Genomic DNA, 16,728 nt, shown 5'->3' on the forward strand with positions numbered 1-16,728 from the left:
ATGTTCCGCCTCCCCATCTAACATAGAACTCTCACGACCGTGACCGTGAGAGCACCTGCGACTCCACCACGCACCCCTGCGAATATTCCAGAAGAATAATAAGACCGTTGAGCCACGGAAACAGAGGTTGACACGTGGAATGTCCAAAATGGGACCCATTTTTCTCGCGTGTTGGTCCGCTTCTAGCTTCATCAGATGGCTAGAATGGTTTTAGGTGGGACCGGTTCACGTGCGGCACGAGCTCTCACGACGGTAAGGAACTGTGGCGTTGACAACTGGACGGTGCGTTGTAGAGCAGACTGGCAGAGGGAAAACGAAAACCCTAAATGCCGTACGTAGGCCCCACCGAACGTGTAGAGTGAGAGAAATATCTAAAAAAGTGTGACGTGGGTATCAGAAGCCTTGTCACAGTGCGCCAGCTCATCACAAACAGACAAAATACTGTACGAGAGAAACGGAGCGAGAGCCTGAAAGGTTCTTTCTTACGTACCTAACCCTTCATAGGCATAGTCTCTCTCTCTCTCGTGAAAGCTAGCGTCATACGGAGCTCCGTCACGGCGCACGCTATGCCTATTTAAAAAGCATTTCTCGATGGTCGTCTCGGTATCTTTGCTCTCGCCTCTGAATTTCTTTCCTCTTTAGGGTTTCGGCTTCTACAGTCGGTCTCGGGAGCGAAGGTTGATTCGTGATGGCGTTCTCGACTCTCATCAGATCTGTGACTCCTGTTACCCAAGGATCTCTCTGCGAGGTCTGGCAGATTGATTGCAGAACTCGGGCCCCTGGCCAGGTGAGGGTTGGATTTTTTCAGTTTTTCTTTCTTCTTACTTGATTCCATTTGGCTGTTGTCGTTGTATACTGTTGTTGTTCTTGTGAGAAATGCGGTCTTTTTTTTTGGCTTTACGCTTATATATATATATATATATATATATATATATATTTTTTTTCTTTTTGTCGATAGGAGTCTTTGCCTCTGTTTTTCCAAGGATTTTAATTTTAAAGTGAAAATGATCTATACATTTTTCATCTTTTGTAAAATGTTTGGGTATATCTGATCCTCATTCTTCCCTTTCTTACGTTATGATTGAAGTGCTTTCGTTTTTATTTTTTTATTCCCTCGAATCCCGGTCTATCTGTGAGTTTCGGATTAGTCTTTATTAATCCATAAGCAGATTGGCGTAAAAAAATCCATAAGCGGATCAGATTTCTTCTGATATCTCTATTTTCTATACATATATGTTATTTCCGTGCTTTCCTCCACTCCAGGTGTCTTGTGCTGGTGTTAATCGCAATCTGAATTCCGCTAGAATTCAAACAAGCCTTTTTGGTACTGCAGTTCCTGGTGAATCTTCTTCTCTACAGTTAAGTATTAATGGTTCCATTTTCTTTTTCTTCGGGGTACAAGAGAGCTGTTCACTCATGTTGTAATTTGATGCTAAGACCTTTCTTTCCAACCGGCCCTGACACAGTGTCAGAAGTATACAGCCTATCAGAGCAACGGCTACCGAGATACCTCCTGCAATTCAAAGTAAGATCTATTTTTGAAGGAATATTGCTTATTAATTTTTTTTTTTATGTTTGACAATGTGTTGCATTTTCTGACTGTCATTTTAATTTGTTTTTACTTTATTTAGAATCACGGAGCGGAGGCAAGACAAGGATTGGAATCAATGGTATGAGTTTTTGTGCTTTAATATTGTCTATTATTTCCATTTGATTTGAGCTATTTCTCCTTTTATTTTACGTTTCTTTGTCCACATCTTTTTTCATTGAAATTTCTTCTTGAATATGTTGACTTTTATACAAGAACTGTTACTTGGTTATGGTTCTCATATTTTGTTTTGTTCTCATCTGTTTTTCTTTCTAGTAAGGCTTTAGGATTAAGTGGTCTTTGTCGATGTCGATGAACTTTTTCTTTTCACCACTTTTTAGCTCCTTGGTATATGAGTTTGGCTTTTATCCTTGTATGATGAAGTTGGTTTCTGAGGAGGTGATTATGGACATTTATTGATAAATGTTTTATCCTCTATGCAGGTTTTGGTCGGATTGGAAGATTAGTTTTACGTGTAGCTTCATCTAGGGATGATATCGAGGTGGTAGCAGTCAATGATCCTTTTATTGATGCAAAGTACATGGTAAGGAAGTGCGAGTTGTTATTTTGTTCTTGCTTTTCATGGTGCTGGTGGAATTAGGCTTTCTTTAAGGCTATGTTCAAGGTTCGAAGTATTGCCCCTGTTTATTGGCAGAGGCGTATCGAACTAAAAAGCAAGTTTTATTTTTATTTTTAAAAAGTTAGTTTTTGGGTAGGTTTATATATATATATATATATATATATATATATATATATATATATATATATATATTATTATTAAAAAGGGGGTTCCTGAAACACATGCAAACAGGTGTTTTGGAACCCAAAAGATAAGCCCGATACGTATCCAGTCAAAATTTTGATCCTTGACCATGTTTGGTTTGAAAGAAAATAAGAGAGAGACACAAAATAGAGGGAAATTCTTCACAAAATTTGTGGATTTCCCCAAGGGCTTTCCCTCAACTTTCTGCTTCTCTCTTATTTTCTTTCAAACCAAACACAGCCTAAACATGTACATAGATGATGATTTTGCATTTATGAACCCTTTTCACCCAAAAAAAACGAAAGAAATCTTTTACTAGTATATTTAGTAAAATGAATTGTTTAGAACAACGTTTGGCTGGGAGAATACCTTCGTGGAAGTGCTGTTAAATTCTTATGGTTAACGATTTGAATAATGAATCCAAGGGTTTCTATTTGAATCCTATGCCTGAATCCTTTTATCTTATGATATTTTGAATCCTATGCTTACAAATCATACAAGCGACAAGCGGCAAACTCTATTACTTTAGGTATATATATTTGTAGGTTTAGACTAAGGGTAGGGTCAAATAATCCATATTTAATGGCCCTTTAACCTATATATGGTAGGTTTAGATTTTTTATTGTTCGAGGGGTTCTCTTTTGCTCTCTCTTTGTTTTGTAATCATTGAATTTCTTTGTTGTTCTGTCAGGTGGGTTTTATCTTAACACCTTGATGATGTTTGTAATCAGCTCCAATTTCTTTTTACTTTTCTAAAAAAGGAATAACCTAAATAATCTATTTTTATAACAAGTCTCCCTTGAGAAAACTAAATAGAAACAAAGAAATGACAAGGAGAACTCATTGTCAAATTAATTGACAATAAGTTTCTTGAAAGGTAAAATGAATTTGTATTAAAGCAGGGAGAGCTTCCCTTAAGCAAAAACAATTACATGATGTATATCAGTATATATCATAGATGTGTGAGCTTTATAAAATGTGTTATACTACAAAAATTAATGTCCCATATGATTCTATTCCAGTTGTAAGATTTATAGATCGTAGTATTTATATTGGAATCCTTGGGATTCATAATTCAAATCAAGAATTGTATTGTTTGGTAATTGTAACTTGTGTAGGTAACTAGGTATTGCATATTACTGAGTGTCCTTGATTTGATCATCATTATCATCATCATCATCATCATCTAAGCCTTGTCCCAACTACTTGGGGTAGGTCCTCTGTTTTGATTATGAGTGCAATATAAAATTGGCATGTGTTTTTGGACCTGTGTCTATATCCATCCAATTTCTTTATGGTAATATTTTAGAAGTAAATACTGATAGTTGCCTCATGTATTTTGTTTCTCTTTAACATTTTTTTTGCGTATACATAGGTTGCTGCTCAAAGTTATTTTTTAGATTTGAGGTTTTGACTTGGGCACTCTGTTTAGGGCTTTTAGTTTCACCTTTAGATTTTACAATGCATCTTCTCTCTTTCTCTTTTCCAGGCTTACATGTTCAAGTATGACTCAACACATGGTGTTTTCAAGGGAACCATCAGGGTTGTAGATGATTCCACTTTGGAAATCAATGGAAAACAAATTAAAATAACGTGCAAAAGGTAGTGCTTTATGCAACAGTGTTTTCTATTTATCATTATTTGTTTTTTTTTTTAAAATTTTTCCTGATACTAGATGAGCAGCTTTTGTGTCAGTTATGCAGGCTTATTGTTACCAAAGAAAATGTATGCTTATCTCTGTACCTAGATTAGTTATGGGGTATCAATATCTACATGTTCTCTTTTCAGAGATCCAGCAGAGATCCCTTGGGGTGATTACGGGGCTGACTATGTTGTTGAATCTTCTGGGGTTTTTACAACACTGCAAAAGGCATCAGCTCACATGAAGGTTGGTTATGATCTGATTTAGGTTCTTCTGCTTATGGTAAGTTCTTTTAGTGACCTAACAAAACAAAAACTGGATAATATTTCTTTCTTTCTGTTTCCTCAGGGTGGTGCCAAGAAGGTGGTCATATCGGCTCCATCAGCTGATGCACCTATGTTTGTGGTTGGAGTAAATGAGAAGACGTACAAACCCAACATGGACATTGTTTCTAATGCCAGCTGTACGACAAATTGTCTTGCTCCTCTTGCCAAGGTGTGATTAGACACCAAGTATTTTAGATCTCTTTTCTGTACAATTGGGTTAACTAAAATAAACTTAGTTCGGATTTGCTCTACTGTTTCTCTGGAACTTTCATTTGCAAAACTGTCTGTTATGATCCTCTGTGTCATGGTTATTCTGATCTACAAAATATCTTGTGATTGTTGCTTGTTGTGTAAAGCATGCCATTAACTTAGAAGTGTAATGTATGTTAATTGCATATTGTAGGTGGTCCATGAAGAGTTTGGTATTGTTGAAGGTTTAATGACAACAGTCCATGCAACTACAGGTCTCTCTCTCTCTTTCTCTCTTCTTCCCACCCACCCACCCACACACACGTTTTTGACAGAATGCATGCATGTACACTCACAGATACATGCACACACTGATCTAAGCACACAAGTGCAGAGGCTTACAATCCCATGCATTACCCGGAAAACATCTTATATGCATAATTTTATTGTTTATCCATTCATTAATACTGTACAGAAATTATTATGGTAACACATATGTTTTCATCTTCAGCAACCCAGAAGACTGTAGATGGTCCTTCAATGAAGGACTGGCGAGGGGGCCGTGGAGCTGGGCAAAATATCATCCCCAGTTCGACTGGAGCAGCAAAGGTATGTCTTGAAATAACCTGAAAATGTTCAGTCTTGCCTATGGGAATATGACTTGCTTCTGGGATTATAGGCTGTTGGCAAAGTTCTCCCAGATCTCAATGGCAAGCTTACTGGAATGGCCTTCCGCGTCCCAACACCAAATGTTTCTGTTGTGGACCTAACCTGTCGACTTGAGAAGAGTTCTTCTTATGAAGATGTCAAAGCAGCCATAAAGTATGTTAGCTACCACTTCAATTATTTTCAATAACTTGGTCATTGTCTTTGATTGTTTTAATTGTTACACATTTTTTCCTGTAAGTAGACAGTTAACCAACCTTAAAAATCTTTGCTCAGGTATGCATCAGAGGGGCCACTGAAGGGAATTCTTGGATACACTGATGAAGATGTTGTCTCTAATGATTTTGTTGGCGACTCAAGGTAGGTTGCACTCTTTATGCATTTTCATCGTCTGTCCTGTCATCTAGGTTCAAATATGTTGTAGATTTTTCCTTGGATTCCCATGTCTAGAAGCTATGAATCAGGTTGTCTTGCCACTTTATGCGCTAGTTCACATGATTTAGCCTGGTTGAACCCAACCCACATCCACATACTACTTACCTTCTCATGCACTGGGATCAGGGGTTTTGTAGTGTTTGGAGGATGGGCGTCCCCCTAATTTACAGCCCTATTTGCTTAGCTGAATTAAAAAAAACCCAAACTAGTACAGGTATTGTCTCCTTTTGACATGCAATCCGTAAGCTGTAAAGGATTTAAAGTTTCTTTGGAAGTGTATATCTATATCCATCAATATGCCCTGTCTCACTGGTCATTGGCATTTAGTCTTAGCTTTATTAAAATGATTATTTGGTTGTCTGTTTTATTAATTCATTGACAATTGCTGTTAAGATCATTTGGCTGATGGATTTGTGTGGAATTTGCAATATTATATAGACACCCAATTTGGTCCCAATTGTTTTTAGTATACTAAATAAATGACTTTTTTGATGTTTTGTAAAATATATCTAGAAACATTACTGACTTTTTTGAATGTTTGCAAAATGTTGGAAAAGTTTTCATTGTAGAAGGATAGAAATAATACCTGAGGTATTATATTCTGAGATTTTATATTGATTTTATAGAGAAAGATAGTCATTTTTGGTAGCTTCTCCCTCCCATTTTGAGCAATACAAAAGTATGCTTTAGAAATTCTCTAATGGTGGTAAGTGGCGCAAATGGCCATAACTAAATGAGTTTGACTGTGGAACTTATATTGAATAACATAATTCGCTACCATGTGCCTAGTTCATACTTCTGTACAGAAATGATTGACATGTATTTGCATTAGGTGTTCGATGAACTACGATTCTTTTTTCCTTTTGCTCCACTAGTGGGGGATATGGTGAATGCATGTTTTCTTTAGGTCCATTGAGATCAATCTGTGTCATTTGGTCTTTTGTCTGGGCATTCTATCCTGCCACCTTTGCTTATCGATTTTTTGTTGATTTTACTACGATTTTCTGGCGTCATTATTTTTCAGATCAAGTATATTTGATGCAAAGGCAGGCATAGGATTGAGTGCTTCCTTCATGAAGCTTGTTTCATGGTACGACAACGAATGGGGTTACAGGTACTCTCTCTCTCTCTCTATCTCTCTGTCACGCGTGCACACACATACACATTCACAATTTCGATGTCTGAAACTTGTGTGATTCATTGTGCAGCAACCGAGTGTTGGACCTGATTGAGCACATGGCATTGGTGGCCGCCCACAACTGAAATGGGTAGTTGGGGGTGGTCTACATTACATACCACATAGGTCCAGAGTCAAAGTCGGGTTAGGTGGTGCTGCTTGCTTTTTCCTTTTGGGCGAAAAGAGGTAAAGAAACGATGGTTGGCAGATTTTCTTAAGAGAGCTGGCATTTTTGACGAATTGAATGGCCTAGTGTTTTCGTACTCCGGCGATATCCCTTGTAAAAACTGCGGATGAGATTCGAATGTCTTCTTACCTAATCGATATTGAACACCTTAACAGGCCTTCATGTTTTAATAATGTAACTGCTGCTATGTAACAGTTAACAGATCCGTCCATATGAGCGGGGCCTGTTTCACCTACATTTATGTACTCCCAACCCCATCTTTTTGTTTTTCTCTTTATAAATAAGTTTTGGAGCCAATTCGGGTGACAGTGTCTCCTCCGTTAATGATCTCGGATCTTCTACCCAGTCTGTTCCCACATCCCCACCCATACCCACGGGACATTACAGGCTGCGCAATGGGAGTACCTCTCTCCTGTCATTCATGGGAGATTTACCAATACACGGCGGTGATGTTCTGACTGAGGGGTGTAGGATTTGGGAACAATTTGTGGGTGGCAGATGCCGTGTGTGATCGTGTCTTGGGTCCCCATGGTGCTACTTCTATTTGATTAAGAATTCCTGTTAATCTCTCTTGGCGTGCCTCCCATCCCTTCAAGGGAGCTGTTAGATTTGGTTCAATTTTTACAGGTGAAATATTTGAAAAAAAAAGCTTTCTATTTCCCACGAACAAAGCCAAATCCAAAAGCCATATTCTCTTTTTTGTTCCTCTACCTCGTTTCTAATTCTTCCCTCTCTGCAAAACTGCAACTCATACGAGAGATCATTACTGGAATTAGGGGTGTTCACAAGAATCAAACCGATCAAACTGATCTGATCCAACCCGATCTGGTCGGTTTCTCAACTTTTGGTCTCTCGGTTTTTAAATATAAATAATCAGACTAGTTGGGTTGGTTTTGGTTTTTCAATCTGAAAACTGAAATCAACCCGAACCGTAGAAGTCTGATACTTATTACAAATATAAATAGTTTGGACTCCACTTTAATTATTACTTTTTTAACATTAGTCTTAAAAGTGGAGAGTCTCATTGTTTCTATACCAAAACCAGAAGTATCAGACTTCTAATATTCATAGTCGGTTCGGTTTGGGTTGGTTTCAGTTTTCAGATTGAAAAACTGAAACCAACCCGACAAGTCGGGTGGTTATATTTAGAAACTGAGACTGACCAAAAGTTGAGAAATTGACCAGATCGGGTTGGATTGGATCGGTTTGATTCTTCTTGTGAACACCCTTACTAGCTACCTGAATTTGAGAATGACTTGACCCGACCCGGCCTGGAGAAAACTGGGTTGGGTTGGGTCATGGTTTAATCTGCTGACCCATGACCCAATTGTTAGGCCTAATTGGGATTATTTATACATTGTTAGAAGTTTTCACTCTTTAATTTTTTACAATTTAATCGTTATCTATTATTTACTCTTTGAATTGTTAAATGTTTAAATTATTTTATTTTATTTTTGGTATTTTAAGGTTAATTTCTTTAATTTTTTTCTTAATTTTTTAAATTTCAATTACTTTTTAGGATGACCTGAATTGACCCATGAGTCAACCCTAACCTAAACATTTAGAGTTAAGGTCTAATATTTGACAACACAACCCGAAGTTCAACCTGACCCGAAATCAATCCAAAGTGTCTTGACCCAACCCGAACCTGACCCACCCAACTCAATTGCCAGGTCTAGGGTCATGGCATCTCAAACATTGAATTGTATTTTTGTTGGTTTTTTCTTACTATTTGGGTCTTAGTACTTCACTTTCTCTAGGCTCCCATGTGATGTCGATTATTTTCTGGTTTGTGAGTGAATTGGGGATGGGAAGGACGGAAGGAACATCGGATAGGATGTGCAGTTTGGGATTGGGTTCGTGAGAAAAAGGAAAGTATTTTTTCTGTTAATATTTTGCAAGTCAAAATTGAAGTCAATTATTAATATCAATGTTAATACTAGATCTGAAATGCGTCAACCGTTGGAGAATTCTTAAGACCACCATTATTATCAGATCTTGAATGCGTTATTAGGTAGGAATTCACCTGCTTACTTTATTTTACATGGATACAGGACAAGTGCCTATTGGGGATCTGGAGTACTATTGTATATTTACATACATACATATATGCATACATATTTGTTTAAATGTAGGAGTTTAATGGCTCAGGCCCAACAGCCCAAGTCCAACCTGTACATTAAATTTTAAGATATGTTGGGCCTGGGTTGAAAAGATCAGACTTGAACTACAGGCCTTAGGCCTAAATTTTAGGCATCGGCCTGAGTTGACTATAAATCCTGCCCAGCCTGCCTGATTTGCACTCCTAACTACTACTTGATCTGTTCATGGGCCGGCTTGTACTTGTCTTTTGCCATAATTTGAATGAGCCCAGCCGGAAGTCTGAGCCTGAAACAGGGTAAAGGTGGGCCTAAAGCCTGGACCGTGAACAGGTCTAATTACTACTACAACAACTACTATTGTTACTATAAACCGTTTTTTCTGTATGGCATAATGGGTCCATCTGATTGCTATGACACTGAGATAAGAGAGAGAGAGAGAGAGGAAAGAAGTTAAAGTGGTAATGGTTTTGAAATGAAAAAGAGAATCGGAAACCAAGTGACCGTTGGAGTGTAGTGATTGGTCATGTGGTAAAATAATAGGGAAAAACAGAAACGCACAAAAACAGTCTGTACACGCACACACACAGCTCTGAGTTTTGCATTTTTTTTTTGAAAATTTCAAAAAATTGTGGGAAGTATCACAAAATTGTGAGTTTAGCTTCGCTGAAACATCCTTCTGAGCACTTCATTGAACTTCCTCCTTCAACGAAGGATATAATTTTCTCCATAAGGGAGTTTTAACTTTTTGTAATTGGAAACAAATTAGGAAAGTTGGATTGCAGCGACTAGAAATTTGGTAGAAAAAAAAAACAAAGAAATAGGAAAAGAAATCTCATCTGAAAGTTAAACGTTACTGTAGGAGGTGGTGGTTTGTACTTTGTAGGATTCTGGGAGACTGAGGTTTGGCTCGGGTGAGGTTTTGGTTGGCATTGGGTCGAAGTAGGGGTGTTAATTGGATGGGATTTGGTACAATCCGATCCAGTCCAATGTGAGTCCATTATAAATGGACCAGGTTCAATCCAATCCAATGAATGTTTTGGACCAATTTGGACCGGTCCAATTCAATGTCTGGACCTTCCAATCTGTTCAAATTCATTTTGATTTAGATTGGTTTCAACCCAAACACAGTCCATTGATGCATATATTCTTATCTTATATCAATGGACTAGATATTGGCTTAATCCAACCCAACTCAATATAAATTTGGTATGGACGGGTCCGGTCTGATCCAATCTAATAAATATTTTGGACTGGATTGGTCCAATCCAATATATCTTGTTGGTCTGTCCAATCTGTCCAAATTGATTTTGGACTGAACGGGGTCCAATCCAAGACCCGTCCATTGACACCCTTAGGTAGAAGAGTAAAGTAGTTGGAATCCAAGAAATCATTATATAATCTCATCTCTAACAAGGATCAAAGTATCAATATCAATTACTATATCAAACAATTTGAATACAAATACACTTTAGAGATGCATGGATTATTGATGAAAAATATGAAAATGATTGGATATATTAAGGAAATACATACAAATTTCATAAATATATTGATAACACTAAATTAAAGGTTAAATAGCCATAAATAATATATAAATACATTAAAAATGTATATTTTAATGGTATATATGAAAAAATATATTACAATTAATATAGTGGGATCAAGAGTCCAAGATCCAAAACATAAACACCTATTATATTTTGATTATTATATCAATTATTTTCTGTTTTGTTATTTTACTTTCTTACTTTAACAAAAAGTCAACCAAATATTAAATTCTCAACTGTAAATTAAAATGTCAATTAATAATATATATATATTATACATACATACATACATACATACTGATGGAGGTAGATTTGGCCCGACCCCTTGGTTGTGCGACATGTGGAAGAAACCGGGTGTGACCTGGCAGGAATGCCAGCTCGACACAGTGACATAGCAACATCCATATTCCAAGAAGAGGCCCGAGCTTCTCGAGCTCTCCAAGAAGAGGCCTGAGCTTCCTGAGCTCCCCAAGAAGAGGCCCGAGCTCCCCAAAAGGAACCCACACTTCCCGAGAGGGGAAACCCGAAGCTCTCCCTAAGAACCCCGAGGCTAACAAGGAAACCCGTGAGGGGCGAAGCTTAGACTAGCCCACCTCGGGTCAGTCCGGGCCACACCCCGACACCTCGGGACAGTGGGCCATACTCTCATCCGAACTCAAGACTTCACCTCGTGCGCCACTCCGGCACCTCGGCCTCGGGTCGTGCAATTGTAAAAATGTGCCTGACAGGTCCATACTCTAAGGCAGCACGCTTGACTGGATAGGATCAGACAGATGATAATCACACTGTAATGGCCACCTGCTACCACCATCTCAGTTGTTGCAGGGATGGCCCTGACAAAGAGGACAGTGGCAGTTATGTCTGCCCCCCACAGAGGCGGTTACACTTGACCTGGCAGAAGCTTGGAAGTGAATGCACCAGGTGGTTATAAAAGACCTTCTTCCCCCAAGAAAAGAGGTATGCGATATTTGTGCTTTTTGGTCTTAAAATCCCTTATTTTCCTTGCCTTCTCAAGAGTATTAACTTGAGCTTCGGAGTATTCCCACCGGGTTCCTCCTTGGAAATCTCTTATTTCTTCCTTGTTTCAGGCATCTTCAGCTTCGTCAGAGGCAAGGCTACCGGCAACTAAGACCGACCAGATCGTTTATCATCAATTGACATCGTCTGTGGGAACACTTCAAAAAGCCTACCCTAACCTTTAACTCTCTTCCAAAAGAAACTTAGCATTCATGGCTTCCTTCGGTAGTGGTAGACGTAACGCCGACCTGAATGCTGTAGGGGAACACCCTCAGCCCAGCATTGTATGCATCGGATAGTTCACTGTCCCCCTCTAGGCGGACAGAACCCCTAGCCTAAATGCGCCACGAACAGTGGCGCCTGTGAATGCTCCCCTTCCCCCCTCTATTGAGACAACCTTTGCCGAACCGACCGTTGTTCCTCTGGCAACCAGCCAAAACCAGTTTGATGACTTGATGCAATGCATGCGGGCCATGCAAGCCCAAATGCAACAGTTTCAACAACACCAACTCCATCAGCAGCAAGTACTACACCACATTTCTCAGTACCACTACCAACAGCAGTTCTCCCAACTGCCTCAGAACCAGCCACAGCTCCTACCTCGGCACCCTGTTGTCAGGCAAGTCAAGCCCTCTCCTCAGGGCGGGCGCCTTCACCGAGGGGAAGCTTCCCAGGCTCAGAACCCCTCCAAAAGTCAAGCCTCATCCCTTGGAAAGAGGGAAAGACTAACTACCTCCGCTTCACAGCTCGCCGGCAGATCAGAAACCTCTCAGCCAACCAAGTCAGCGCCACCTCGACGCTCCAAGTTCAGGCTCCCGCTCGCGGAGAACCAGTTCGGTGCCCTGGCCGCAGACTACCACCAGCAGTCCGAGCCCATTGAGCTCAGCAACACCGAAGCAAGTGGCGCCAATACCGGACCTTCCAAGCAGTAGCGAAGGCGCTGACGAAGTTGCCGAACTACCACCCGTGTCCTGCCTGAGCTCCGAGGTAAAGAAGAAGCAAGCTCGAATGAGGTAAAGGTTGCTCCTATTCTTTCAGTCCCTTCTCCCTGTCATTAGAACTCCTCACTGTTCCCATGCCCAAAGATTTCAAACTCCCCTCGTTAGACAAATATGGTGGGTCCTTCGACCCTAGTGATCATGTTGATGCCTTCCAGTCCCAGATGCACCTAACGAGGGCCAACGAGTCCTGCATGTGTGTGGCCTTCACTACCACCTTCAGGGGAGTGGCCCGCACCTGGTATAGGAACCTGGCCCCCGAGTCGATAAGGAGCTGGACCTAGTTTGTGCAAGTCTTCACCGCACACTTTGTCACCAGCAAGCGGTGCCCCCGAACCGAGGAAAGCCTCCTCAAGATAGTCCAGAAGGAAGGAGAGTCCATTCGGGGCTATATCAAGTGGTTCAACGACGCATGCTTACAGATACCACGTCTAGACCCCACACTACAGCTCGCGACGGCCAAGAGGGGTGTGACGCACAAGGAATTCAAATGGCACATGGTGGTTAACCAGCTCGCAACCATAGCTGAATTCCTCAAGCTCGCGGACAGATTCATAAGAACAGAGGAGATCAACCAAAGAACTGAGGGCAGGTTTGAAAAAAGGTAGAGGGAAGGCGAACCTCCCAACCAAGACGACAGGAGGAAGAAAGACTCTGCTTGGGGGGCGAAGCCAAGCCAGTCGTTCCGAGCTCCCATGGCAGATTGGGCGGACTACATGCCCTTGAACGCAAAGCGGGCTGAGATCCTGATGATGATCAAGGATGCCCTGTACGTGAAGTGGCCGCCTCGCTTGAAAGGGAACCCGAATGAGAGGAATAAAAACTTGTACTGCAGCTTTCATAGAGGCCACGGTCATAGACCGAACATTGTAAGAATCTCTGCGACGAGATAGAAGAACTTATCCGTCGCGAGTACCTAAGAAATTTTGTACAGCATGGGGAGCACGACAGAGATGCCCCCGAATCCAGCAACCGACTAGCAGAATAGTCATAGAAGCAACCTCCGAAGGAAAGGCCAGTTTGGGGAACAATCCATGTGATCGTTGGAGGATCGATTGTAGCGGGATGCACCTCGGAAACAGCTCGGGTGTCAACCCATGAGGTCGCTAGAGAAGAACAAAATCTTCCAAAGCGGCCGAGAACGGAAGACCCCATATTCTTCCCCGAGGACGATGCGTGCTGATAAGTTTGGCGCGTACTCATTGACTTCGGCAATTTGACAGACATCCTTTTTAAAGCGGCCTTCGATAAACTCCAGTTCCGAGAGAGTGACTTGAAGCCCGCGAACACCTCGCTGGTCAGCTTCAGCGGAGAGGAGGTCAGACCCCTGGGAAAGGTCACAGTACCTGTGGAAGTCGGCACGTGGCCTGGCACGGTAAGACTCAAGCACGACTTCTTGGTGGTTGCGACCCCCTCCCCATACAATGCCATAGTAGGTCAGCCGATCACCCACACTCTAAAGGCTGTGGTGTCCACTTACTATTTAGCCATGAAGTTCCCCACGGACTTCGGCATTAGGGTAGTGCAGGGCGACCAGCTCGAGTCCCGCAAGTGCTACGTCGCCGCCCTCAAGGGAAAGGCCAAGGTGACCAGCGACCTCGAGCTGGAGCGACCCGTGGAACAGAACGAGGAGCGAGCTGCACCCACGGAAGAGACTGTTCCCATCCCTATCTCGGCAGAGAACCCAACCAGATCGCTTCAGGTCGGTGCATCCCTGGAGGAGCCCTTGCGATCTGAACTGGTACGCTTTTTACTCAATAACTTAGATGTTTTCGCTTGGTCCACGGCAGAAATGCCCGACATAGACCCTAACCTTATAACTCACAAACTCAATACTGTTCCTATAGTTAGGCCAATTAGACAGAAGAAACACAACCTAGCCCCAAAACAATGGAGGGTGGTCGAAGAGGAGGTCGAGAAGCTCCTCGCAGCAGACTTCATAAGGGAAGTTCATTACCCAAGCTGGGTAGGCAACCCCGTTCTAGTAAAAAAGGCAAACGGCAAGTGGCGTATGTGCGTCGACTACACTGACTTGAACCGAGCTTGCCCGAAAGATTACTTCCCCCTCCCTAGGATCGACCCTCTAGTGGACGCGACCTCAGGGCACGAGTTGCTAAGCTTCCTGAATGCATACTCGCTACAACCAAATTAGGATGGATCCGGCCGACGATGAAAAAACTGCCTTCATAACCGAGTTCGGCCTATACTGCTACAAGGTTATGCCCTTTAGACTGAAAAATGCTGGGGCAACCTTTCAAAGGCTTGTGAATAAGCTGTTTCAACCCTTAATTGGTACTAAGATAGAATGTCATGTAGACGACATGGTCGTCAAGACACAATTTTCGCATTAATTAATACAAGATTTGCATTCTGTCTTCCAAATTCTACATCAATTTAGCATGAAACTAAACCCAAATAAATGTGTCTTTGGTGTCACATCGGGTAAGTTCCTAGGGTACATTGTCAATCGGCACGGTATTGAGGCCAACCCGAACAAAATAAAGGTCATCCTAGATATGAGACCGCATCAAAAAGTAAAAGAGATTCAGAGGTTGAACGGAAAAATAGCCGCTCTGAGTCATTTTATGTCCAAATCGACAGATCGCTGCCTACCCTTCTTCAAGGCAATGAAAAGCAAAGGGTTCGAATGGAACCCAGGATGCCAGCTCGCATTTAATGATATCAAAAGATACCTTGCCAATATCCCAGTTTTGACCCGGCCTGAAGAGGGTGATGTCCTAGAACTATATCTTTTAGCAAGCGATGAAGTGGTCAGCTCGATAATAATAAAGGTAGTAGATCGGGTCCAACGACCTATCTACTATGTTAGTAAAGTGTTGTAGGGAGCAGAGACAAGATATCCAGAAATAGAAAAACTGGCCTATGCGCTAGTCATTGCGGCCAGCAAACTCCGCCCGTACTTCCAAGCCCATACCATTATCGTCCTCACCGACAAACCCTTGAGGCAAGTATTGCTCAGGCCCGAGGTCTCCGGTTGATTGACGAAGTGGGCCATTGAGCTCAGTGAGTATGACCTCCGGTACAAGCCACGAACTGCCATTAAAGCCCAAGCCTTGGTAGATTTTTGTTGCGGAATGCACATTCAGCTCTGAGGTCCCTAGCCCGGTTGAGCACGAGGCCCCTAGTCCGGGTGAGCTCAGTGCTCCCAAGCCAGTTTAGTTCGAGCACCGCGAGGTCGAACCCAGTTTGGTATCTCTCCTGGTTAGGCCAAGCACGAACTAGGATGAGGAGCCCTGGATCCTCCACGTAGATGGCTCCTCAAATCAGCAGGGCAGCGGAGCCGGTGTAGTTCTTCACAGCTCGAGTGGCACAAAACTGGAGTACGCACTACGCTTCGAGTTCGCGGCATCCAACAATGAGGCGGAATATGAGGCGTTGATAGCTGGGCTAGCCCTGACACAAGAGGTAAAAGCAAAACACATAGTTATTTGCAACGATTCCCAACTTGTAGTCAACCAGGTTACAGGCGAATATGAAGCCCGCGAACCGACTATGATCGCCTACTTAGCAAAAGTAAAGGAGGCTCTACTTAACTTCCAGTCACACTTCATCAGGCAAATCCCAAGGTCAGAGAATGTTGAGGCCGATGCCCTGTCCCGGTTAGCCAGCACCAGTGACAACACCATGAGAGATATGTACATAGAGGACTTACCTCGGTCTAGCATTCTCGGGGGGGGGGGGGGGCAGAGGAGGTCACTCTTGTCTCCCAAGCAGAGCCGAGCTAGATCGATCCACTTGCAAGCTTCCTACTACATGGAACCCTCCTCGCAGACCGCAACACCGCCAGGAGCGTAAAGCGCTAGGTAGCCAAATACGTCATAATAGACGGACGGTTGTACCGAAGATCCTACACGCTCCCCTACCTACGCTGCTTGAGACCTCCCAAATCCAAGCTTGTACTCCACGACATTCATGAAGGCCTATGTGGCGGACACCTGGGGGGCAAGGCCCTCGTCCAAAAAGCACTACGACATAGGTACTATTGGCCAACAATGAAAGCGGACGCTATTGAGTTAGTCAGGAAATGTGATAAGTGACATAAGCATGCCAATGTTCACCACCAGCCCGCC

At 42.2% G+C, this 16,728-nt stretch overlaps 1 protein-coding gene across 1 annotated transcript; it reads left to right on the top strand.

Moving 5' to 3' along the window:
* The first annotated feature begins 481 nt into the window (after positions 1–481).
* GAPCP-2 (glyceraldehyde-3-phosphate dehydrogenase of plastid 2) lies at positions 482–7,270 on the top strand. The gene is made up of 14 exons (XM_088952807.1): positions 482–787; positions 1,264–1,358; positions 1,467–1,525; positions 1,632–1,670; positions 2,032–2,132; positions 3,841–3,953; positions 4,140–4,239; positions 4,342–4,488; positions 4,723–4,783; positions 5,020–5,117; positions 5,188–5,330; positions 5,451–5,534; positions 6,634–6,723; positions 6,818–7,270. Exons 1-14 carry the CDS (start codon positions 689–691, stop codon positions 6,870–6,872), a joined length of 1,284 nt encoding a protein of 427 aa, XP_088808933.1. The 5' UTR covers positions 482–688; the 3' UTR covers positions 6,873–7,270.
* Positions 7,271–16,728: the final 9,458 nt, after the last annotated feature.

Source organism: Nelumbo lutea, chromosome 7 (genome assembly GCF_056320005.1).
Source record: "Nelumbo lutea isolate HS-2025 chromosome 7, American lotus-T2T, whole genome shotgun sequence".
Lineage (NCBI taxonomy): Eukaryota > Viridiplantae > Streptophyta > Magnoliopsida > Proteales > Nelumbonaceae > Nelumbo > Nelumbo lutea.